Source organism: Polypterus senegalus, chromosome 4, assembly GCF_016835505.1.
Source record: "Polypterus senegalus isolate Bchr_013 chromosome 4, ASM1683550v1, whole genome shotgun sequence".
NCBI classification, from domain to species: Eukaryota; Metazoa; Chordata; class Cladistia; order Polypteriformes; family Polypteridae; genus Polypterus; species Polypterus senegalus.
In genome coordinates, this window is record NC_053157.1 from 97,922,727 (window position 1) to 97,950,678 (window position 27,952).

General features: G+C 39.8%; 1 protein-coding gene across 2 annotated transcripts in view; it reads right to left on the reverse strand.

Moving 5' to 3' along the window:
- aga (aspartylglucosaminidase) overlaps nt 1-27,952 on the reverse strand; it is a 167,865-nt gene that overhangs the window by 8,273 nt on the left and 131,640 nt on the right. Inside the window, exon 9 of one of the 2 annotated variants that reach the window (XM_039751065.1) lies at nt 25,958-25,996. The exons of the other annotated variant lie outside the window; for it this stretch is intronic. Within the exon in view, the coding sequence (XP_039606999.1) occupies nt 25,968-25,996 (29 nt within the window). The 3' untranslated portion in view covers nt 25,958-25,967. Of the gene's footprint in view, nt 1-25,957; nt 25,997-27,952 lie in introns of those variants that run through there. 2 annotated transcript variants of the gene reach the window in all.

A 27,952-nucleotide genomic window follows, 5' to 3' on the forward strand; every position in this document is an offset into this window, starting at 1 on the left:
CCAAAAGAAAGCGCTGTCAGGTCTGCCCAAGCAGCAAGGACAGAAAAACAATTCCATGTGTGCCAAATGCAAGAAATATATTTGCAAAGAGCACACTAAAAATGTCACTTACTATCCTACTTGCACATAGTGTGAACATACAGTAGCAATCCTGCTCCTGGAGAGCTACCACCCTACCACCGTACTACTAATTCTATTGGTTTGATTGTTTGTTTGATCTACATTTTGTAATTTATTTTGTATTTTATTTTGTCTTACTTGTTTGGCTTTGTCTTTGTAATTGAATTAAAGTTCAACTTTTGGAAAAAAATACTTTTTGCCTTCTTCTTGAAGTAAATATATATGGGTCAAAACCGACCCTAACACCACAGATGTTACTAATATTAATAATATTGATATTGATAGTAATATTATTAAAATAAAAATTGTAATTTTTTTTTTACAGTTGTGTTCTAATACCCTCAGTAATAGTCAGGTAACATATAAACCTTTGATTTATTTGTATAATTCTCCTGAGGTTTATTTTACCAATTTTTTTGGACTGGGCCGTTTTATTGACATCATCTTCAGAGGGCCACACCAAAAATTTTAAAACCAAATTTTAAAATCTTTTCATGGATAAGGAAGCCTAACAAGGTAACCAAGAGGTAAGGAAACAAACTGGATGATAAAAAAATGTTTGAGGGTTGAGGGAGACTGATTTAGGACACGGGTCGGCACCGACCCAAGATAACAGATGGGTGGAAATGCTAGGATAATAGTAGGGTTAAGCAGGTTTCATTTCGAAATTCTAAGCGTAACGGTCACAACGGTCAACAACGTCCGCCACGTTTGAACTTTTTTATTTATGGCCCCATCTTCACGAAATTTGGTAGGCGGCTTCCCTGCGCTAATCGAAACTAATGTACGTGCTTATTTCGGTTGTATGATGCCACTGTCGGCCACCATATTGAACTTTTCAACGGTCTTTGTTAGTTATGGGCCTATCTTCAAGAAATTTGGTACGCGGGTTCCCAACACTAACTGAATCCTACTTACGTACATATATATGTCCATAGCCTGCAGCTCGGTCACCGTGTGAGGCGGCGTTGTGTCCCCCATCCCACCACCTCCCACGTTGTTGGCAGCATGCCTATATAAAGCTGTCTGTTGCTCTGGTCTCTACATAATTATTGGCATATTTTCCCTCAGTTTAAAAAGGTTTAATTTTCTTCTTAATAAAAATTTTAAGGCAGTACTTCGCCGCTGCAAAGCGCGGGTATTTTGCTAGTTATTATAATAAAAAGAAAAATTATTGTACTTTTACCTGGTGTTTGGCGTGGTACCTGAGGGTTCGAGGGAGTGATAGCACCCTCTACTGTCACAATTGTTACATATGGTAATTATAATCTTAATTACCAATATTGCAAGGAGTTATGGCTTTGAAGCATATTATTGTGTTGGCACTTACAACTGTGGGGATGAAAAGGATAGACCAGAAATAGCTTGCTCTCTTTCTCTCCTTCCTCAAAGCGCTTCAAAGTTATACTAAACAGTATTTACCAAACAAGAATAGCATTGAGTCATTCACCAAAAGCACCATATTCAGCAGACTTATAACTGTGACTCAAGTCCTTCACATTCTGTTTCACTAGCATTCTAGAACTTCCTCGACCATACATGTGTACAGTACAGGCTATAAGTTTGGACACACCTCCTCATTCAATGTGTTTTCTTTATTTTCATGACCATTTACATTGGTAGATTCTCACTGAAGGCATCAAAACTATGAATGAACACATGTGGAGTTATGTACTTAACAAAAAGGGTGAAATAACTGAAAAAATGTTTTATATTCTAGTTTCTTCAAAATAGCCACCCTTTGCTCTGATTACAGCTTTGCACACTCTTGGCATTCTCTCGATGAGCTTCAAAAGGTAGTCACCTGAAATGGTTTTCACTTCAGGGTTATCAGGGTAATTTAGTGGAATTTCTTGCTTTATCAATGGGGTTGGGACCAGCAGTTGTGTTGTGCAGAAGTCAGGTTAGTTGGACGATAATTTATTTTTCAACAGGACAATGACCCCAAACACACCTCCAGGCTGTGTAAGGGCTATTTTACCAAGAAGGAGAGTGATGGAGTGCTGTAAATGGTCATGAAAATTAAGAAAGCACATTGAATGAGGAGGTGTGTCCAAACTTTTGGCCTGTACTGTATGATTTTATTGTTTGTATGGTGTCGTTGGGCGTTTAGAAAGTCACCTTGAAATAAAATGTATTATTATTATGTTTTCTATTTTTTGAGGAAGACATTTCAAGTCTTAATGAGCATCAATCAAACAAACCACATGCACTGACACAGATGATTGTGCATAACAGTGCATAATCATGCATGGAGATGAGCTGTCTGATATGCAATTTATTTCCTGTTTTTTTTCTTTTTGCTGCATTCCTCAACATATGTGTGCAAACTGCATACTGTATGCATAAAAGAGAACAGACAACATGGACAAGAAAGAAGACACCCTGGGAATGTAAAATGCTATTATTGCTGTTGATTGAGGACAGGTCAGGTCGAGGACCATACACCGGTACAATGCTGTACCCAACACACAATGAAACTGCTTGGGATCCTGGTTGGTAACTCAGGGTGGGTGGTCCATGTGGTCCAATGCCACCCTACAGAAATGACCATCTACCTGCTGCAGCCAGGTGTTATGTAAGCGTCCGCTTGGTTTGTTCCAGTCACTTGGATCCTCAACAATGACAATCCTGTGAGCCGGATCACCCTTGGGGAATCGCACCACATGGCTGTAGTGCCATAACTGTTGCTCCATCACGATGCAGGTAATATGCCTCATTTGGGACTCCGTGAGCAACTACCCATTCGACACAAAGTCAAACCAGTGGTACCCAAAGATTCTACAAAGAGACACAGTACCAAAGGAGTCCAGACTTTGTCTCAGGTCATTAGACAGTGTCCATCTCTCGCAACAATATAGCAAGACAGGAAGCACCAGGACTTTAAAGACTTGGACCATTGTTCTTTTGCATAGATATTGGAAGTCCCACACACCCCTTTCCAGTGACCTCATGACTCCCCAGGCTCTCCCAATTCTTTTACTGACTTCATGGGAAGAGTTACTGTAATCAGAACATAAGTTTAATGTCACTGTGCTCTGCGCGAATATTAGAACTGCTAGGCCAAGCATAGGACAGAGACAAATGGGCAAAATGCACTATTTCTGTGTGTTAAGAGTTAAAATGCCTTCTCTTTGCCTTGTTTGGAATGGCATGATTTACCTTAGTAAGGGTCAGCACATGGAGAAAGAGTATAAAGCCTTGGAACACTGCCTGGCACACCTTGAAGCCGACGGACGGATGGAAGATTACTTCATTCGATCGTGAAAACCCTTCCAGCGCAGTGACGAAAATGGCAGACTGTATACATCGAAGTCTCATTTCGGTAATTGTCTTGCCATTGGCTTCCTTCCGTCTGTTATGCCGCATAAGTCTTCATTAAAGAAAGCTAAGTTATTTTCTCTTATGTGATTTCTTACTGCCGTATCACTATGGGAGGGATATCACCTCTTTAATATTATATCCATATAATTTTGGGTTACTTAAGACACCAAAATTGCAAAAGAACTTATTCCAACCAGGGAGCTAGCGTTCATACAGTTACCAGAGACATGAATATCACTGCTAAGGTAAGCAAACCTCTCAACAAGATTGACACTCTCTCCACAGACAGACACACTGCTGATGCCTGTGCCTAAGAGATCATTAAAGACCTGGATCTTGGTTTTTATCCAGGACACTTGCAAACCCATACACTCAGAATCCTTGCTCAGTCTCTCAAGAGCCCTGATCAGAGCCTCCTTTGACTCCGGGAAGATCACAGCATTGTCAGCAAAGTCAAGATCAGTGAATCTTTTTTCACCAACAGATGCCCCATAGCCGCTGGAGCACATGACCTTACCCAACACCCATTCCATGCAGGCACTGAACAGAGTAGGAGCAAGAACACACCCCCATTGAACCCCAGAATCAACTGGGAAAAACCTAGAGGTTTTGCCTCCACACTGCATAACACTCACAGTACCATTGTACAGGCTAGCCATGATATCCAGCAACTTTGGGGGGATCTTGCGAAGTCTCACGGTGTCACACAGGGCAGCTCGATTAACTGAGTCAAGCGTTTTATGAAAATCAACAAAGGCTGCAAAGAAACTCTGCTGATATTTGGTTTGTACTCCATGAGAACCCTCAGTGCCAGGATATGATCGATGGTAGGCTTCTTAGGCATACAAACAGACTGCTCCAGTTGGTGGTAGGTGAGCAAGTGATCATGGATCCTATTGAGGATGAACCTAGCAAGGACTTTATCCACCACTGAGGGCAGTGTTATCACCCAGTAGTTGCTGCAATCCAGACCATCACCCTTCCCTTTCCAGACAGGGATGACAAGTCCCATTTTCCAGTCAGTTGGGATGATGCCCATCTCCCAAATAGAGGCAAAGATTGCTTGCAATGCCAGGAGGACAACCTTCCGACCAGCCTGGAGAAGTTCACCCAGGATACTACAGATCCCTGCAGCCTTCCCTACCCTCTGCTTGTTCATCACTTGTGCAATCTCAGTGAGATTGGGTGGCTCACAGCTAATTGGAGAATCAGCCTCAAGAATCGTGGACCCAGAGATATTCAACATCATTGCCGGAGGATCACCTTTAAACTGCTGCTCAAAGTAGTCAGCCCAGAGGGTCACAATTACAGTGTCACCTGTAAGGGCCATTCCATCAGCAGCCCTGACTGCTACTCTCTGGGGAACTGATTTGGATGTGCATTAATGCATGGATTCCTCTGTAAGCAAGATGTGAGTCAGTAGACCACAGATGGTGTGTCATTTGCTCACAGATTCCTGTAACAAACATCTCCTTATCTTCCCTCAGAGCCCTCACAGTCTTTCTTTTCTCCTGGAGTTGCCATCAAGCTGCGCACTACCACTCCTCTTAATGATATTCAGAGTGCCCTGCAAGATAAAACACCTCCTTCTGGGAAAACTGGCAACACCAACGCAACCCTCAGCCACCTTCAGGTGTCTCCCACATTACATTAGGATCGGCAGTTGCACCCAATTCTGTAAGTTCCTCACACAAACTGTGTAAGATTTCGTTAGAGACACCCTGGTCTTGGACTCTGGCCAGGAACAGCCTCATATTTCTAGTAGGTGGTACCCTACTGGACCTAAGCTAGATCAGTAGCAACAAGTCTGTGGTCAGAATTCACAAACTGGGCACTTCTGTAGACCCTGAAGTTTTGTAAGAGCCTCCAGCATCTGCCCATGAGGATGTGATGAATCTCCTTCACCACACCACCAGGACTGGAATACCAAGTCCAACGATGTGGCACTAGGTGCTTGAACCAGGAGCATACACTGAGACAACAGACAAGGCCAATCTGTATCTCATAATATGCTCGCTGAAAGGAGAAACATTGGACACCATCATAAGGAGCCAATCCTCTACAGCAACAGCTACTTCCCGAGTATGACAGCCATCAACAGCATCCAGACGATTAAACAGTGTGCCCACCTACAGAAATCTGGCCAGTCCCAGGTCTGTGCACCTCAGAGAGTGCCACCACTGAAATGCAGAGTTTACGCAGTTCCTCCAACAGCAGACGAAGATGATCATCATGTCGGACAGACAAGATGTTCCACGTGCCTACCCGGATGGGCCACCTTAAATTGGGACCCGAGTGCTGCCATTCAGTGGGCAAAACCTCAGCACCACACCAGTTCTAATCCCCAACAGGCCCGTTTTCCCTGCTCAGTAATTTTTTTCTTGAAAGTACTTTACACATCTTACAATTTCTGTCAGGGTATGTAAACCTATGAGCACAACTGTGTATATTTATGAATGAAGGACCCTGTTGTGTGTACGCTGTTATGTATAGAGTAAATAAACTTTACACTGAATCAACCTCAAATCTCCTTTATCTGCAGATTGTAATACTTAACTATTTCAGTTACACTACAATTTACTAGCGTGACCAGACGCAACAAGGAGAATCCTGATTCACATTATGTGTCCTGATATATAACTGAAAAATACCAAAATGCCCCAGATTTAACAGGCTACCCATCTGATAAAAGTTTTTTAGCACCACAAACATCATTAAAATATATTTACAACAGCACACACAAAATTATAAGGGGAATCCCCTCTTGATTTGGAACTTGTGTTAATTTGAACAGCATTGCGAGAAGGACCAAGAAGCACACAAAACAGACAGCATAGTGCCATTTATTTGCTTCCATTCAAGCACCGTGTACAATCATATGTGTTTACTTGTGAAAGATTTTTGTTCCATGCCCTGATCCCTCTCTGATGATGATGAGAGCTATTAAACAAATAAGGCTTTATGTGTGGTTATACATGCTACATAAGTGTCCACATTCACCTGCCTTCCGGAATGGTCAGTTGCTGTAATAAAGTGGTTCAAGTCCTATCTGACTGATAGGCAAGAGTTTGTTAGTCTTCGCAACAGCAGATCCAGCTCAGCGCGAGTCACACAAAGAGTTCCACAGGGCTCTGTCCTCTGCCCTCTTCTCTTCTGTATTTATAGGCTTACCCTTGGCTAGCTATGGACTGGGATATCATTTTTATGCAGATGATACTCAACTCTACTTCAATGTTAAAAGTGGAACTTCATCAGAGCTTTCTCAGCTCACAACCTGCCTCAGTGAAATTAAAATGTGGATTGTGCAGAACTCTTTAAAATTAAATTGCAACAAAACTGAACTCCTGCAAATTGGGACTAAAATGCTACTTAATAAAAGGAGCTCTTTCCCTATCCATCTTGGCGGTGATCTCATCAGACCTGCCTCTACTGCAAAGAATCTTGGTGTCATTTTTGATTCCTCCCTCTCTTATTCTGCCCACATAAATCACAGTAAGAAACTTTCTTACTTTCACCTCCGTAACATATCCTGTGTTCACTGCTTCCTCTCCTTTTCTAATGCTGAGAAACTTGTCCATGCTTTTATCACATCCCGCATCGATTATTGTAATTCACTGCTGGCAGGTGCCCCTTCTAATCTTATATCACAGCTCCAGCTTATTCAAAACTCAGCTGCAAGAGTACTTACTCGAACCTGCAGCAGCGAGCACATCTGCTCCGTCTTCACTGGTTCCCTGTGTCTTACAGAATCAAATATAAAATCCTACTAATAACCTACAAAGCCTTAAATAACCTCACGCCAAACCAAATCAGTGACCTTCTACATCACTATGTGCCTGCCCGCCCACTAAGGTCCTCTGATTCTGGCAATCTTGTTGTGCCCCACACTAATCTACACTCCATGGGTGACAGGGCCTTCAGCTGTATAGCACCCAGACTCTGGAATGACCTACCGAAATTAAATTAGATCAGCTGACTCCATGAATTATTTTAAAAAACAACTCAAAACTCATCTGTTCAGGAAGGCTTTTAGCTCTACTTGACTTTATTACCCTTCTCTCAGTTTACCTCTATGTCAAGATGCTCATGTAACCTGTATGTGTGTGTGCTAGACCATCAATTATGTTGTCCGTTAGGCTTTTTTTTCACTGAATTTACTGTCGTAATCTTCTTTATTTATTTATTTGGTTTGTACAATGCTATATACTGTATACCCTGCCGTTCTTTCTTATATTCTGCAAGTGCCTTGAGCATGGGAAAGGCGCTATATAAATAAAATGTGTTATTATTTTTAAAGTTTGCCTTTCATTTCTGTTATTCCCTGATAATGAGATTTGCACTAACGGAATATTTTTGTAATTCCCACTTCATGAAAATTACAACTGCCAGGCATGTTCAAACAAAGATGGAATTCATTAATTAAGTTTTATTTTTTCTTCTTTTCTTTATGTTATGTTAATTGGTAATTGCAAACTGTCACTGTGTGTGAATATGGTGTGAATGTGTGTTTATATGTGTTTGTGAGTGAGGGAGGTCCTCGTGAAGGACTAAATTCTTGTCCAGTCCTGTTTTCAGCCTTTTGCCCATTTCTGGGAAGACCGCTTTTGGCCACCACAACCCTGAAATGGATTGGTTATATTCCTGACCTGCCAAACACAGTCCATTGAAGCCTATAGTACGTGCAGATCCCTTGCAAACACCTGAATGCTACACCATACATTTTTTAACTTGTTAATATTGTGACAGTCTATTCTAATGTTATTACTTGATTTCTTGGGGACCACTAGTCAGGGTTATTTAACCCTAAGCTGTTGCACCTAAAAAGGACAAAAAATAGGCACTAAATCTTGAGCCAGCATGATAGGACAGATTTATCAAGTATCTAAAAACTTTGACATTTCACTAGTAACTGCTTCTCAAGTGAAATTCAAGATAAATACTGACAACTTACACTTCAGGATTCTTGTTATACATGCTCCCTGTGTCTGCGTGGGTTTCCTCCCATAGTCCAAAGACATGCAGGTTAGGTGCATTGGCGATCCTAAATTGTCCCTAGTGTGTGCTTGGTGTGTGTGTGCGCGCCCTGCGATGGGCTGGTGCCCTGCCAGGGGTTTGTGTCCTGCCTTGCGCCCTGTGTTGGCTGGGACTGGCTCCAGTGCACCCCTGTGACCCTGTAGTTGGGATACAGCGGGTTGGATAATGGATGGATAGATGGTATACTTCTAATTCCTAATGCCCAAGAGTGATAACTTTCATCTACAGAATCTCCGTTACAAATGAAAAAATTGTAACACATGGTTTAATACTATGTTTCCACATCTGCTTGTGCTGATAAAACACTCCTTATATTAGACTCATATATTGCAGTACATACCAACTTAATGTTGGTCAGGCATGCAAGAAGTAATTTCAATGTACTCTGTAAACATGAAAATATTAGTACTACTTAGGTAGGATATAACTGTCACGGTGTGGGTTGGCTCCTTGCTCCATCTTCCATTTTGGGGAGCCTTTTGAACCCGACACCATCAGTACTGTAACTGAGATGAGCTTGGCAGATGAGGACAAACACACATGAAGCAAGGGGAGGGTGAAAAGTGCAAGTGCTTTTATTAAAAAGATTCACAAAACAAGTGTCCCAAGGTGCAGTGCTCACAAAGTTAATAAATAAATGTCAAATGCTGCCGACCTTCTGCAGGTCTGGGTCCCTTCCATGCCATGTAAGGCACCCTCTCTCCGGACACAAGCTGGGGAGCCCAAAGGCCATGGTGCTCAAGATGGAACTCTCCACCTAAGCCTCCTCAACCCCCGCTGCATTCCCGGTCTTCTACAAGGTGTCGCTCCTTTTAAAGCACATCGTTCTGGCTCCACACGTTGCTTAGCTAGAGCAATCGCTCCTTCAGCCCCTTCCGCTCAAGGGGCTGTCCTTTCCAGTTGCCTACCTTCTCTCTCTCTCTCGCCTGCTCCCTCTTGTTCACTCGCACCAGCTCCTTCCACATACTGCCTTCTACCTTTCTTTCTCCCTTTAACCTCCGTCTTTTCCTTATCATGATTCCCCCTATCTCGCACTTGCGCTTCCTTTTTAAAATGAGGATATCGCACAGCAGCTCCCGGCATCAATTAGAGTCACAGCAATCCTACATCTGCTCACTATGTGTAGGTCCGTTCCGCACCCGGGAACCGCCCTCCCCACGATCCCATGCCCCCCCCACACGAAGACATGAATGCGGCAATTATTTATTCGAGATGACAGCCAAAAACCTCACTTTACCACAATAACAAAGTATACAGGCATCCATAGCCACTGTCATCTATTCTTCTACACGCATTCAATTTTGTGAGCTTTTTAAGACCATATATCCTGAGAAACATTATACAATATTGTGAAATAAACAGGAAACCAAAATAGTTGTAAGCTTGTAATTTTTAATGTATGATAAAAGATGCTTGCTAATTGACCTTTCTAATTTTATACAGCTGGTCTTGTATAATAGCAAAGGTTTACTATTGTAGCAAAAACAAGTGCAGGACTAAAGGAAAAGAACATTATTGTCAGTGAACAAACTTGAGCAGCTTAAGGAATAAAATGAATTAAGGTGGAATCAGAATCAGTCCATAGAGGACCTGTCTCCAGAATCAGAATTTGAAAGCCATTAAGTATTCAAGAAAAGGTACAGTATGTCACCAGGAACCTGCTTTATGTAGAAGGTTAAAAAGAAGCACTCTGATTGAACGTTATACTTTCTACAATAAGTGGTTACATGAAAAATACAAAACAATGTGGACTACATAATGTGGACACGATGATATAATTCATATTGTGCTAATTAGTTAACAGACATAGTGATATTGATAGCCACTAATGATATATATTTGCATCATGCTGAGGTATTAAAAAAGAACTTCATATTTTTATACACCAAAGCTAAAAGAAAATGTCAGAGTTTATAATTGTGTCTGGCCCCTCACAAAGATTATACAAGAAGGAATATGATTTATAGCAGACTGCACTCCCTTTACTGCTGGTTAGATACTTTGTGTGCAAAAAAAGCAAAGCCTTTGTGGAAAATTGTGATGATATTTTTTAGCTTTTTCAAGACAGATGAGCTTTAGCCTAACTGGAGGGGGTCTTTTGTTTTATCCCAAAATATGGCAGAAAAAGTGCCTGGCTGACTGATCAGAGCACAATTTAGAATTCAATTCTATGATCTTAAATTGCAGGCTGTTGTTAATCCCACTGGTTACTATAATGTAGGCACTGCCCAGAATCCCTGTTGTGGGGCATCTTATAAATTTAGTATTGAAGCTTGATAACCAAAGCATAAAGAGCATAATTTGACCAAGAGCTAAAACCAGATCCTCCACCAGAGGTATCTACTGTATATTAGTAATTTCATTCAGATTAAAACAAAAAATTTAGTACCAGTACAGAAACATCCTTGTAGTTTAAACGCTGCTTACTAAATACTCACTCTATTCGAAATGAAACAGATTGGGAAATAATATTATATTAAGCACAAAATCTGATTTGTGCCTTCTCACTGAAACTTTGCATTGTAAGTCTGACACTAGCCCATTAGCTGCGGCATCACCAAATGGTTATACATTCCTTCTAAAATCAAGAAATATTGGCTGAGGAGGTGGCACTGGGATAATTCTGTGTAACAACCTGCCTCTAAAAATGTAGGCAAATTTAAATCGTTTGAGGCACTCGTGTTACATATTAAAAAAGATTTCAGCACAACTGTAGTACTAGTCTATGGTTCACCAGGGTCATATTCAATATTTATGAATGAATTTGCCAGCCTTTCATCACATTTATCCATAAATTATGATAATACAGTGTTGTTGGGGGTTATTAATGTAAACGTTGATGTAGAAACTGACACTTTCAGCAAATGTTATGTAATGTAATGTTAATGTTACTTATTTCTTAAAATCAGTAAGGTTTTGCCAGATTGTCAATGGCCCGACTAATAGTCATAGCCACACATTTAATTTAATTATTACTTATAGCGTTGACACTTATAATGTAATATAATTAGAGACCCATTTCAAATTTTCCCTTTCTCTATAAAATACATGAAAAAGTAGTCACCACGCAGCTTCAGTCTCACAAAACATTACAGTTTATTGGATGGAATGATGCTGGTAGTGCAAATAACGAAGTTCTGAAGGAAAAGGGGAAAAGTGATGTGATGTATCAAAAGTTAGAGACATCACAAAAACCTTAAGCAATAGGACACTATATAATAGCAAATAATAAGCCATAAAAAGAAGAGATGGAGATGGAAAGGGAAGAAGAAGCTAATAAAGACGAGATTGGGCCACAAGTTATGGGGAAAGAAATAGAACATAATTATTATTATTAAGGATAAGATTGCGCAAAACATGGCAAGTACAGGAATTTTTAGTCAGTATGGGTTCAGAAGAGGGAGGTCTTGTTATACTAAACTGCTGGAATTCTATGATGAAGCAACAAAAGGATATGATCAAAGTTGAACATATGATATTACTTATCTTGACTTTCTGAAAGCATTTGACAATGAGCCACAAAGAAGTGGGAGCTCAGGGTTATGTTTGTAGATGGGTGTATAATTGGCTCAGACACAGGAACAGATGGTTATGGTGTAAGGAACCTTATCAGAATTGGCTGATGTTCCAATGGGGTCAGTGCTAGGGCTGCTGCTATTTTTAATACACATAAACAATATGGATAGGAATATAAGTAACAACCTGGTTAAATTTGCAGATGACACCAAGCTTAGTGGATTGGCAAATAATTTAGAATCCATTAAATCAATACAGAAGGACAACATACAAGTTTAAATAGATTTGTGGCAGGTGAAATTTAATGTCAGTAAATTTAAATTATTACACATAGGAAGTAAAATGTTAGCTTTTTATACACAATGGGAGGTCTGAAAATTGAGAGTATAACTTATGAAAAGGATTTAGGAGTTGTAGTAGACTCTACGCTGTATATATGTGTGTATATGTATATATATGTTTATGTGTGTGTGTGTGTATATATATATATATATATATGACAGCAACACTCATGACAATGACAATGTCAATCATGTTACGTTATTATTAAATGTTTCCTTTTCTTTTTCGTTACTTCTTTAACACACATATAATATATAACCTCCAAAGAGCGCGGAGAACATGAACATGTCTGCAACATGTCTGCAAAAAGTGGCGTCTCCTGCCCTGCAAAACTCGAGCAGCCGGCGCGCGCGCATAGCTGTGCCGGCCTTTGAGACGCTGACTGTGCTTCTGCCTTAAGTCAAAGTGAGCACTTTTAATTTTTTTCCTCCTCCCCCTGAACTATAACCCAGACAAGTGCAAACACGGGATCCCTTTTCTACACCGCGGCAAACTAATATTAAGGCGCTTCGGACTTTCGATTGCACATATATGGTTATGAGGTCGTCAGCTCGGATTATGAAGACACGCACAGGAGTGGAAGACCAACAGTGCCATCACAGCCGATTAATGGCAGGGACGCCTCACAAGTCTACACAAGACCCGCCGCGACTGTCCCCAAAAGGCGCTCATATCGTCAGCGAAGACATCTCTCTACACTATATAAAAGAAAAAGGCCAATTTCGTTTCTTTACACCTTTTTCCTTTTATCCCAAACCAAAGCCTTTCTCTCTTAACACTGCAGAGGACACAAAACTAATTTTCTTTAATTGCTGGTAATGCCGGTAAGGCACATTACCAGAGGCAGAAATTTGGACGTTCACATAGAAAATGTAATTTCTATACCACAGCTGTCGTGTAGCGCCTTTCAAAAGGGATCTACTACCAAGAGATCATCCATATACATTTTAGCTGCTGTTAGTACTACTAACTACTGTTGTGTTACTCCGTCTTTAAAATGTAGTTTACCCGAAACCACTCCAGTAATGCTCAACGTAGGTTTACTTCTTAAAATGTTTTACTGTTTAATAACTTATAGACTATATATTATATCTATACGAATAAAAGGCAAAGCCCTCACTGACTGACTGACTCACTCACTAACTCACTCACTCACCACTAATTCTCCAACTTCCCGTGTAGGTAGAAGGCTGAAATTTGGCAGGCTTATTCCTTACAGCTTACTTACAAAAGTTAAGCAGGTTTCATTTCTACACGTAATGGTCATAACAGTTGATAATGGTCAACAACGTCCGCCATGTTGAATTTCTTATTTATGGCCCCATCTTCACGAAATTTGGTAGGCGGCTTCCCTGCGCTAACCAAAACCGATGTACATACTTATTTCGTTGGTACAACGCCACTGTCGGCCGCCATACTGAATTTTCCAAATGTCACTAATTTTCCAACTTCCCGTGTACGTAGAAGGCTGACCCCATCTTCACGAAATTTGGTAGGTGGCTTCCCTGCGCTAACTGAAACCAATGTACATACTTATTTCGGTGGTATAACGCCACTGTCAGCCGCCATATTGAACTTTCCAACGTCACTAATTCTCCAACTTCCTGTGTAGGTAGAAGGCTGAAATTTGGCAGGCTCATTCCTTACAGCTTACTTACAAAAGTTAAGCAGGTTTCATTTCGAAATTCTACACGTAACGGTCATAACGGTCAACAACGTCCGCCATGTTGAACTTTCTTATTTATGGCCCTATCTTCACGAAATTTGGTAGGTGGCTTCTCTGCGCTAACCAAAACCAATGTATGTACTTATTTCGGTGGTATGACGCCACTGTCAGCCGCCATATTGAACTTTCTAACGTCACTAATTCTCCAAATTCCCGTGTAGGTAGAAGGCTGAAATTTGGTACTTATTTCGGTGGTATGATGCCACTGTCGGCCGCCATATTGAACTTTTCAACAGTCTTTGTTACTTATGGGCCCATCTTCAAGAAATCTGGTACGTGGGTTCCCAACACTAACTGAATCCTACTTACGTAAATATATACGTCCATAGCCTGCAGCTCAGTCACCGTGTAAGGCGGCATTGGGTCCACCATCCTAACGCCTCCCACGTTGTTGGCTGCCTGCCTATATAAGGCCGTCCGTCGCTCCAGCCTCTACATTCCCTTCCTTGCTTCGCCACGGGATTCATGTCTCCCTGCTGATAACCACAGCCTTTTTATTTAATCCACGGCTTCTCTGCTGTTTTATTGTTCCTTTATTACAATTATAGTAATACCGAAATGGCCAAATATTTTACACCTTTGGACAACCGCCAATGCCTCTTAAACATCTTAGATTCATAGGCGACGATTTCAGTAGTGGACACTTTGAAGTTTATGAATGTTTAAACTCTCAAAAGCTGGATGTGAAGTTATCGATGAAACTGGTTGTATACTTACAACGCTTGACAGATGCCGAATGTCACTTCAACACAAGTCCTACAAATACTGTCGTAATTGAAACAAACCATGAAACTCAAACCGATTATGACAGCAGCAATCCAAGCTGTGAGATTTGAAACAAGATTACTGTTCACATGGCCATCTGTACGTTGCATGCTTAAGAGTAAGCTCAGCGCACAGCTTGGTCATATTACAACCGGAGGGCCGAACTCACAATGTGGTATACAAAGAGATCCTTAACAAATAATTATTGGTATATTTTCCCTCAGTTTAAAAAGGTTTAATTTTCTTCTTAATAAAACTTTTAAGGCAGTACTTTGCCGCATGCTAAGCACGGGTATTTTGCTTATATATATATATATATATATATATATATATATATATATATATATATATATATATATATATATATATATATATATATATATGTGTGTGTATGTGAGTTTGTGCGTATATATATATATATGTTTATGTGTGTGTGTGTATATATGTTTGTGTGTGTGTGTGTATATATATGTTTATGTGTGTGTGTGTGTGTGTATATATATGACAGCAACACTCATAACAGTGACAAAACAATTACATTGACAATCATGCTACGTTATTTTCAAAATGTTTCCTTTTCTTTTTCATTACTTCTTTAACACACTACTTCTCCGCTGCGAAGCTCGGGTATTTTGCTAGTACTGAATAAAAGAAGTCTAGATTTTAATTTTAGATTTTAACCTATACATGAACCATTTGCCAAGAACCAATCCTGTTTAAAGAAGATCAATATAAAGAAAGCAAAAGTGATGTGTATATCAAAGGAAAGAACAATGAAACTAGCAATAATAAAAATAGAAGAACACATATTGAAAGAAGTGGACAGCTTTAAATATTTAGGAAGTATACTGTCAAGGGATGGAAGAAGTGAAAAAGAAATACAAATACGTAGAGCAATGGGAAAAGCAGCCTTCTATGCAAAATGAAAATTGCTATGAGAATAGAATGGAAAGAACACAAAAGAAAAGAACAATAAAAACAGTATTTTGGAGTGATGCATTGTTTTAAAGAAGAGACATGGACAATGAGGAAAGGGAACATAAATAACAGTAAGTACTACTTAAGATTGTTAAGTTTTTACCATTTTTTGTAGTATCACAAATTTTCGAAAGCCATTTTGGTATTGTTGTTCAGATTCATATGGGATGGCTCATGAATACTTGCTTTGGACAGAAAACAGATCCAGCTTGGATACAGAGCCAGAAATGACAAGAAAAAGAAATACAATGTGAGACATAAGTTTTGCTCTAACCAGAAAATCCTATTTTCAGACTAAATAGGAAGTAAAAGACTGCACTTTTATCAAGTGATGAAGAAGGTGACACCCTACCAGAAGTAGCCCTGTGACCTCCGACAATTAAAAAAAAAGTAAGATGTCTGATTTACCTTTTAAGTGTTAAATTGTTAATGTGTGATAATTGTATTTATTACTTTGTTTTTTCCCTGGATAGTGCATAACAAAGACAGCATTAGAAAATCTGATAACTTTTAATTTTAATAATTTCTCAATCAGGGCAGAACAAGTAGTCCTACCATTAACACCAGCTAAGTGTTAATGATGCAACTATTCTCAGGACAAAATTGAAAAGATAAAATAATGGTGTGGTGCAATCACCGCAAAAATATACTGATGTATAGATTTTAGTAACCTTGCTTTCAGCAGTTTACCACCACATTTAGGCCTTCCACATGGCATGGCACTCATCATTCTGAAGGGATTTTTTCTTTGCTTAGCAAAATCAATTTGGTCTTTATATATTCTGTTCATTCATACTAAAAAAAATGTATTGTGAGGTTCCTGAACTCTTTTAGGACCACCCCCAAAAATGGGATGGCACGCTGAAGCGTGCCTGTGGAGGAATGCTTGTCTGTTGCCAAGGCAACCACAGGTTCGCAGCACAGTAGCAGAGCACCGCAGAAACAACTACGATCAAGATCGTACTATATGTGCCTGTTGCCGATGGGTGAAGCAAGGGACATTATAAATGCAGGGAACAGTATAACTTGGCCACTGAACTGGCCCCGACTATGCCTGTTTGCTTTCTCTGTGTATAGGAGAGTGGTAGCTCCTGCTGCAATAAATAACCCTGCTGTTCCTGTTTCAAGTTGAATAAAGCTGGTTTTGCTAAAATACTGTGACTCAGACTCATGTTTTGGGGTGCAAGACAGTGTACACACGGTACAAAGAGTGGGGTCTTGCATCAATGGAACCCCAAGAGGCATATGATATCCTGATACCAGCAAAGCAGGGATGTTGCCTGCTTTGCACTCAGAGATACTGGGCTAGGTTTTGTACCCCCTGCCTGGATTAAGCAGGCTTGTGTGCAAATATTTACTAACGTTATCAGGGACCTTAATATTGTTATTGACATGATGATACTACGTAGTAATAAAGTGTGACAGAAGGTCATTTACAATAATCAACAATTTAAACTCATCATTGCTATTTTACACTCTTTGAGAAGGCTAATGTTTATAGTTCTTTGTTTAGTAATTTTATGTTTACTGTGTTGTTGTGCTGTGTACTGTATTGTACATGTGCCTGCATCAGTGGAACTAGTAATAAATATATTTTACTGTACTGTAAGATACAGTTGATAATAAATTAAATTAAATTGAAAAAAAAACAATCACATCTCGAATTAGTTACAATTATTCACAAAAGCTTTATCTGCATGGGTGTAATTGGTGCAGTTTTAAAATCTGGCATAGTAGTAGAAGTGTATTTTGTAACAAATATACAGCTCAAAAATCTTATGATAGATTACTGGCCAACATGTGTTTATCTATATAATTAATACTAATTTGTTGGTATGCATTTCTGCATGTTTGTTCTGGTGTGATACAAAATTGTCCTTGCCAATATATTCACAGATCAAAACAAAGACAGTACGGCATCTAGATTGAAACTCTGCTTCAAAGTTGTAGTTATTTTGAGCAAGTCAAGTGTAATCATGAAAAACAATTTAGATCAGCTAACATTAAATCATATAATATAGAGAGAATTCTTATAAATCGCCTCAGACAATTGGTGGGCTTCTCTGCTAGCACCTTAAATTGGTTTCAGTCTTATTTAACAGGTAGAAAATTCTTTGTTAGTTGTGGTGATTGTACTTTGAATATTCATGATATTGTATACAATATACCACAAGGATCTATTCTGGGCCCACTACTTTTTTCAATCTACATGCTTCCATTAGGCCAGAATATCCTCAAAGCACAAGGTGAGCTATACCACAGCTAAACAGATGCCACAAAACTTTATTTTTTCAATAGTGCCTGTTTTGTCTTGGTCTGTATTACTCTACTTCCCCCTTTTGTATTCTTTATTGTGTAGACTTTATCAGAATGCTTTAAACCACTATAGATATATCACTGTTTATAAGGTATTGAACTTTACAACTTCTCCCCACCTTCTGTTTTACATCTATAATGTCAGGCAATTACATAGACACAAAGACAAGCAGGAGTTAAGTTACAACTTTAAATAATGTATTATTGATAATATTAATAAAATAATAACAATAAGAAAAGTAAACGTGAATATTGGTAACCATATAACCTGATAAATGTTACATGTTTACTTTCAGGTGGCACACAGACTTGCAGTTACTTAAAAGTCTCTAGTTAAGTCATCATTTCTAGCTTTCTTCAGGACAGACCGCATGCCTGTCTCAATATGGCTGCTGAGTTGTGCTTCTCAGTATGTTATCTTTCTGGCCATGGTGACAGAGAGAGAGGGAGGGGTAAAGTGACCATATTAATACATTTTCTCTCCAAATCCTAAGACCAATAGGATGTTGTGGTACAGAATGACTTCTGATTCAAAACCAATCCCCAACAGCCATGCTTCAGACCAATGGGGACACACAATGCTTTTCACACCTGCCCTCAAAGCCATTTGTTGAGCTGATGCTTGCCAGCTATGTAGTCTGGTCTCTAGGCGGGTGTTGGTTGAGACAGTATGTCACTTGCCAAACTAGTTTTAGGCATTTCCCCCATTCCTGCCATAAAATTCACAACCTGAGTTAGTCCTAAAGACTTGGGGGGCTGGCTACTGTTGTTCTCATCAATGAAATCCTGAAACACTAATACCATATGTGCTTTGTCTGACTTACAATAAAGACATACAAAATATTTATCAACTTATTAACCATATTTCATACCACAACAGTCCACCTCTATTAAATCTTTTGTACAATGTCAAGTCAAGTTGGGGAGCATGCACTGGTACAATGCGTTGCCGTACCCACTACAAGGCAAAACAACTCGGGATCCCGGTTTGCAACCCCCCAGGCAGACATGCGGTCCAGTCCCGCACTCCAGAATTGACCTTCTATCTGCCACAGCCAGGTGTTAAGTGGGCGACCCCTTGGCCAGGTCTAGCCATCTTATGAGCTGGATCACCCTCTGGGAAACACAAAACATGGCCACAGTGCCATAACTGACGCTTCCTCACAATGCAGGTAATGTGCCTCATTCAGGACTCCATGAGCAACTGCTCATTCGACACAAAGTCAAACCAAAAGTACCCAAGGATTTTCTGGAGAGACACAGTACCAAAGGAGTCCAGTCTTTGTCTCAGGTCACTGGATAGCGTTCATGTCTCGCAACCATATAGCAAGACAGGAAGAACCAGGACTCTAAAGAATTAGACCTTCATCCTTTTGCATAGATATCTGGAGTGCCACACACCCCTTTCCAGCGACCTCATGAGCCCCCATGCTCTCCCAATCCGTCTACTGACTTCACAGGAAGAGTCACCAGAGAAATGAATGTTGCTGCCAAGGTAAGTGGCAAAGTCGACACTCTCTCCGCAAGCAGACACACTGCTGATGGCTGTGCCCAAGAGGTCATTAAAGGCCTGGATTTGTTTTTTTATCCAGGACACCCACAAGCCCAGACACTCAGACTCCTCACTCAGTCTCTCAAGTGCCCTGATCAGAGCCTCCATTGACTCCGGGAAGATCACAGCATCGTCAGCAAAGTCATGATCTGTGAACATTTCTTCACCAAGATACCCCACAGCCACTGGATCCCACGACCTTGCCCAACACCCCGTCCATATAAGCATTGAACAGAGTTGGAGCAAGAACACACCCCTGATGAACCCCAGAATCAACAGAGAAAAATGAAGAGGGCCTGCCTCTATTCTGCACAGCACTCACAGTACCAGTATACAGGCCAGCTATGATATTCAGCAACCTCGAGGGGATCCCGGGAACACTCAGGATGTTCCACAGGGCAGCTCGATCAACTGAGTCGAACGATTTGTGAAAATCGACAAAGTTCTGCAAAGAAACTTCTTAGGCGTAAAACCAGACTGTTCCGGTCGCTGGTAGGTAAGCAAGTGATCACGGATCCTATTGAGGACGACCCTAACAAGGACCTTATCCGGCACTGAGAACACTGTTATCCCCCTGTAGTTGCTGCAATCCAGGCGATCACCCTTCCCTTTCCAGATAGGGACGACAAGTCCGTTGTTCCAGTCAGTTGGGATGATGCCACAGGATCAAAGATTGCTTGCAATGCCAGGAGGACAGCCTTACCACCAGCCTGGAGAAGCTCACCTCGGATACCACAGATCCCAGCAGCCTTTCCCCCCCCTCACCTGGTTCACCACCTGTGCAATCTCAGTGAGATTGGGTGGTTCACAGCTAATTAGAGGATCAGCCTCAATAATTGTTGACCCAGAGATATGCAACGTCCTAGCCAGAGGATCAGCTTTGAACAACTGCTCAAAGTAGCCAGGCCAGCAGGTCACAACTGCAGTGTCATCTGTAAGGACCATTCCATCAGTTGCCCTGATGGAACGGTACAATGTATTTATGATATAATTAAACAGATTTAATAGTTTGAAAATTTTTCACATAAATTGTGTTTTGCATGGCAGTGATTGCTTTTTCTGTGTTGAAAATTGTGTGTGACCATATATTCATTACATATCTTCTGTATTTCAAAGATATTCTGAAGAACTTGGATGTGCTCCTGATGACTTTTATCTGCTTGGCTTGCTTGTTCTGTTTCTTACCTTTCTGCAGTCTTCATATGTCATCAGATCTGGTAGTTCAAAATGAGAAATGTCCACACCTTCCACTAAACAAGCCCACTGCCATTTAAGTCTATTTTGTAAATGTGTTTCTTAATCTATGCTGGTTCTGTGTCTAACTGGGAATTAGACTACTGTCCCAAACTACTCATTTAAGCATGTGCAGCATTACTATTAACTACAAAGCTCTAATACAAATGTTTTTAAAAATTTTATTTGAAAATTTAATAAGACCAAAGTAATAAAATCATTAACAACTAAGACAAAAACTAGGAAATACAGTAATCCCTCACTATATCGCGCTTCGACTTTTGCGGTTTCACTCTATCGCGGATTTTAAATGTTAACACATCTAAATATAGATCACAGATTTTTCGCTGGTTCGCGGATTTCTGCAGACAGTGGGTCTTAATTTATGCTACACGCTTCCTCAGTTTGTTTGCCCTGTTGATTTCATACAAGGGACGCTATTGGCGGCTGGCTTAGAAGCTACCCAATCAGAGCATGTATTACATATTAACTAAAACTCCTCAATGCTATAAGATATGCATCCCGCGCGGAGCTTGATTGTTTGCTTGTCTCTGCCTCTCTCTCACCCTCTCTGACATTCTCTGCGCCTGACGGAGGGGCTGTTTGCACAGAGGCTGTTTACTTAAAAGATAATGACGCTCCTCTAAAAAAATGGCACTTTATTGCGGTGCTCGGCATATTTAAAAGCACAAAAGCACACGTATTGATTTTTTGATTGTTGCTTTAATCTCGCTCTCTCTCTCTGACGTTCTCTGTGCCTGACGGAGGAGATGTGAGCAAAGGGGCTATTTGCACAGAGGCTGTTTGCTTAGAAGATACTAACGCTCCTCTAAAAAATGCCGCAAACTTAAAAGCACAAGTATTGATTTTTGATTGTTTGCTTTTCTTTGCGAGCGCTCTCTCTCTCTCTCCCTCTGAAATTCTCTGCTCCTGAAGAGAAGATCTATTTGCATTTTTTTAATTGTGAGAAAGAACTGTCATCTCTGACTTGTCATGGAGGACAGTTTAAACTTTTGACTAAAGGATGTTATTTCATGTCTAGAGCGCTCTAATAATGTTAACAGTGTGGGAGAGTTTATAAGGGCTTAAAATATATAAAAATAACTACACAAACATATGGTTTCTACTTCATGATTTTTAGTCATCGGGGGTTCTGGAACACAACCCCCGCGATCGAGGAGGGATTACTGTAATGGTAGTTCTTTCCACAGCTGATAATGACAACCATTTAGTGTCATAATTTTGTCTTGCAATTAATGTAGAAGTACAATTTAAAAGCACATAGCTTTTTCTGCAGACATAATTTAGTAAAGCGAGATGACAGCCGCAGATCTACAGGCACAGGCAGATCTAATGATCTGCAGAAATCGTAAGGGACGAGCAGGCGGGTGGGCAAATATTTTAGAAGCAGGATCGCATGTGGCAAGGCGAGAAGCATGGGGCGGGATGTTGCTGATCATTCGATGCTGAACAAGTTAATAGCGGGGACAAGGCGGAACAGAGTTCACAAGCAAAGAGTATGGGGTGGTGGGCTTTCGAGAGGGGACTGTACATGCTAACAGCGGGAGCAGAGTGGCAGTTCACAAGCAAAGAGGATGTGGAGGTGGGCGGGTGAGAGGAGGACTGATAAAATAAAAAAAGTCTAGTGTAACCAGCCTATCAGATATCAGAAAAAGGGCGTCAGGAAGTGATGTCTCTGTTTTCAGTGTCAGTGCAGTCTGTGTAGTGCTGCTAAGCGCACAGCTGCTCTCTTCTGTTACCTCTTAGGGGTAACTGTTGACTGTAACCTGAATTTTAAATCGCATGTTCATCAGACCACTAGGACAGCATTTTTTCACTTAAGAAACATAGCAAAAGTTAGACCTCTTATATCATTGAAAGATGCTGAGAAATTAGTTCACGCTTTTGTTTTCAGTCGACTAGATTACTGTAACGCACTCTTCTCAGGACTACCCAAAAAAGACTTAAATCATTTGCAATGAGTGCAGAATGCAGCTGCTAGAATACTAACTAGGAAAAGAAAATCCAAACACATTTCTCCAGTTTTGAGGTCACTACACTGGTTACCTGTGTCTTTCAGAATTGACTTTAAAATTCTGCTTATGGTTTATAAAGCCCTAAATAATCTTGGTCCATCTTATACAGTATATTGAAATGCCTGACACCCTATATCCCAATTCGTAACCTTAGATCCTCAAATGAATGTCTCCTTACAATTCCAAAAGCTAAACTTAAAAGAAGTGGTGAGGCATCCTTCTGCTGTTATGCACCTAAAATCTGGAATAGCCTGCCAATAGGAATTCACCAGGCTAATACAGTAGAGCACTTAAAACACTGCTGAAAAAACATTACTTTAACATGGCCTTTTCATAATTTCACTTTAACTTAATCCGGATACTCTGCATGTTCAATTCATCATAATAACGATTCATAGTGGCTCTAAAATCCGTACTAACCCCTACTCTCTCTTCTGTTTCTTTTTCCGGTTTCTTTGTGGTGGCGGCCTGAAAGACTGAAAGCCATAAGTCTACATGACCATCATCATCAAATCCTTCCGTGAGAACCCAAAATACAAAGAGGACTGTTTCATTTATGTTAGGTAGATTGCCCAGAGGGGACTGGGCGGTCTCATGGTCTGGAATCCCTGCAGATTTTATTTTTTTTCTCCAGCCGTCTGGAGTTTTTTTTTTGTTTTTTCTGTCCACCCTGGCCATCGGACCTTACTTATTCTATGTTAATTAATATTGACTTATGTTATTTTATTACTGTGTCTTTTATTTTTCTATTCTTTATTTTGTAAAGCACTTTGAGTTACATTTTTTTGTATGAAAATGTGTTATATAAATAAATGTTGTTGTTGTTCTTGTTCAGTACATAGCAAACCAATATATATATGGTTGTTTAATCATGTGACCCATCTGCCATTCCTTTTTTTGTTCATATTTTGCCCTACCTTACAGTAAGTGTGCATTGAATATCCAACAGGCTCCCACTTTCCCACTCAAAAGTGCTATTCATTGGTACTTTTCATTTTTTCCAAACGTTTTACCAACATGAGTTAAAAACATGTTCAGAAAACAACACTGCTCAGTTTTTTTCAGAAAAGAGATGCCACAAACTAATGACTGTGCAGTTTCAACTCCTGATGTGGCAATTTTAGACAAAGACATTGCTGAAGCTGGTCCATCTGGGGAAATCTCTTCAGCACACACTCTGCCAATTGATAAATCTAAGCACTGCTTATCCAGCATCAACAACAATGGTTTAAAGATTTTGATTGGTCAATGGTCAAAGGAAATGGTATTTGGTGCTCACTGTGCATGAAATATTCAAGCAAACACCCGCTAAGGAGGGAGTTACCTTGGGTAAATGTGGCATGCACAAGAATTCGAAAAGAAAGCTTGCTGGACCATGAAAAAAGTAAAACCCATATTGAGTCTTCTGCTGACCTTTTAGGAAAGCGTGTACTAGAGTAAACTGGAATCGGTCAAATTGAAAGATCTGTATCTGTGTTAAATAACTTACAGAGAGATTCTTTGTTGTTTGAAAAGCTGTTGGAACACTGTACAGTAAAGTAATAGGCTGTTCCATTATACAACATCTCAATGCACATTACACCTCTGAAAAAATAATGCAAGAGCTGCTGGATGTATTAGCATCAGAAATAATGTCTAACATACTGAAAAATATGCACGCTGAAAAGTATTCAGTTTTCAGTATTCTGTGTGATGAAACCTCAGATACAAACCTCAGTTGTAAAACAATTAATTATAGACATTAAACGTGTTTGCCAGCGCCCTAAAGAGGTCAGAATTAATTTTGTATCAGCCCACAATATGATTGATGGCAAAGTGGAGACTATAGCCAAAACACTGAGTGAGACTATGGACACTCTAGGCTTGAAGACTGCTAATCTGGTTGGACTAGGGTCAGATGGAGTGGCTGTTATGATTGGGGAAACAGAAAGGTGTGGCAAAACTGCTTAAAAATTAAACATCTGGACCCTTGGTCAATTGCCACTGTGTAAACCACTGTTTGCAATTGCAAGTACCCAAGCAGCAGCTGCTGTACCTTGTTTAATAAAACTGAACAACATCTTAAGGCAGCTGTTCTATTTCTTCCGAAATTCTTCAGTTAGGATGGCTGGTTTAACGGAAATACAAAATATTCTGAACATTCCCCAGATTAAACTGAAAATGGCCAGTGACACTAGATGGCTGTCTCATGACTTTGCAGTACAGTCACTACAACAGTGTATGATGAGTATCATAGCTGCACTGGAAAGAGAGGCCACTGAATGAAATGACATCACAGCTGAAGGATTAAGCAGATGTATTAAAACGTACAATTTTGTTTCCACTCTGATGATGCTTTCAGACGTATTACCTTTGTTGTCCAACTTATCTAAGGCTTGGCAAAGGCAAGATGTCAGTCATACTGAATTTGAGCCAATTTTGCTCGCCACAAAATTGTCCATCATGGAGTTGAAAGACACTCCTGGGAGATATTTTCAAAGCCTTCATCATTGTCTGGCAGAAGAATGGTCAGATCTCTGCATTGTTTATACACAGAGTGATGTAATGTCATTCAAAACTGTAATATATGATAAATACCTAGAGAGCTGTCAAGCACCTAGATGCAAGATTCCCTGACATGGAAATTATTTCCAGCTTTTCAAAAGTTTTCAATGCAGAAACTCACGATTCAAGTGAGTCTGCTGAAATTCTTTTAGATCATTACTCCAAAAATGGTAGTCCTCCAATTTTCAAATATGAAAGTAGCAGGCAAGAATGGACAGTTGCGTCAAAAATCATACAAAGACTTCAGTCCAAAATAGATTTTACTAAAAATGGCATCGACATCAGATCTCAAAGAGTCGTTTCCAAATTTAGCCAAACTAGCTCATATTGGGCTAGTGATCCCAGTGAGCAGAGCTGAATGTGAAAGGGGGTTTTCTGCCCTTAAAAGGATCAAGACATGTTTGAGAAACTGCATGAATCAAAGCACGCTAAATAATCTCATGATGATCTCCTTGGAGGGCCCAGATCCTGGGGACTTTGATTATGGGAAAGCTGCAGACAACTGGGCCTCTAGGAAGAAAAAAAGAATAAGGCAAGTTGGCTTTGAAGAATATATATTTTTTTTTTCATTAGGTTTCCCATATTTCTTTTTTCATTGTTTTCACTTTTCTTTCCGACAGTGACAATACTTGTGCCTCTAGGTTTATGTCATAACAATTGTTATTTAAAATTTTTGTTAGGGTTCCAGGATCCTGAATTGGATACTTCTTAAATTTAATAAAAATATTCTGGCACAAGTGTCAAACCTTAACAAAGGAAGTAATATTCAGCATCGGAAAATAATTAATAATAATTAACTAATAAAAATAGTGCACATTTAATTTTCCCCACCAACAAATTTCCCCATCCAGCCCCACCTGGCTGGAAAACATTTCTGGGGAGAACACTGCATAACAGCAAAAGAAATAAGTAATAACTCTTTTGAAACAAACTGGTACATACACGATCAACTGCAACCTAGCATTAAAAGCTAAAGACTAAACTAAAATTAATTATTACCTTTAATTAGAACAGACTGATATGTTTATACTTGGCTTTTCTCGTTAGTCTAATAACCATTCTAATATTGTTATTTACTTCTAATACATTTTAATGTATTTATCCATCCATTTGGCCATCGGACCTTACTTATTCTATGTTAATTAATGTTGACTTATTTTTATTTTTTATTGTGTCTTCTATTTTTCTATTCTTCAATTTGTAAAGCACTTTGAGCTACATTTTTTCTTGTATGAAAATGTGCTATATAAATAAATGTTGTTGTTGTTGTTAATGTCAACTCACAGCTGCTTTAAGTCTAAACACATAAATAAGTGTGGAGGTATGAAGCACTTTGGCACTAATTGGAGTGAAAGAACATTTACAGCTGACAGACCTCTGTTCATAAAAATTAAGTTCACAATATTATTTCCTGTGTTTAATGTAAACTGGTCTTAAATAACGAGTTGAGTTTCAGAACCTTTTCTGTACAGTTCTCTAACTTGCTGGTATACTAAAAAATATGTGTAAATGTGCTCAGGCAAAATGATTTTTGCCTGACAGAATTACCTCCTCTACCGAAATCTGTAAAAAAAAAATCCTCCACTTTTTTTGCAATAAAATTAAAGATCTTAATTAATTCAACTAACATAAATCCATGATCCATTTATATCTTTCTGTGTCTTCCCACTCCATCTAGCTCTTTTTCTAAATTTTTACCAGTTACATCTGCCTTTGTAAATGACCTGCTTTGTAAGATGAGGCCCACTACCTGGGTACTGGACTCCATCCCCACCATACTTCTTAAATCTTGTTATGACAATAATAAATACATCCCTTGACACTGGCTTTGTGCCAGCCACTTTTAAAATCGCTTCTGTAACCCCAATGTTATAAAGGTCCGGTCTTGATGCTGGCAATCCTAACAATTTTTTCCCTGTTTCTCACCTTAACTTTTCTGTCAAAAGTTCTTGAGCGTGTTGTAGCCTCCCAACTCACAAATTATTAACTTCTGATAATTTGATGGAACCATTTCAGTCTGGTTTCAGGCCACAACACAGCTGTGAAAGTGCTCTGCTTCAGGTAATTAATGATTTGCTTATGGCAGCAGACTCTGGACAAACCAGCATATTTATTTTGTTAAATCTTACTGAAGCATTTGACACTGTCAGACAACATTCTACTGTCCAAAATGAAGACCACATCTGTCACTGGTATCTCTGGCACTGCTCTGCAGTGGCTTAAGTCCCATTTGACTGACAGGCAAGAAGTTGTTAAGTCTTGGCAGCAGCAGATTCACCTCAGCGCCGGTCACACAAGGAGTTCCTCAGGGCTCTGTCCTCGGCCCTCTGCTCTTCTGTATCTATATGCTTCTCCTTGGCCATATCAATCGTAGCTATGGACTGGGTTATCATTTTTACGCAGATGATACTCAACTGTATTTCAATGTTAAAAGTGAAACTTCATCAGGGCTTTCTCAGATCACAA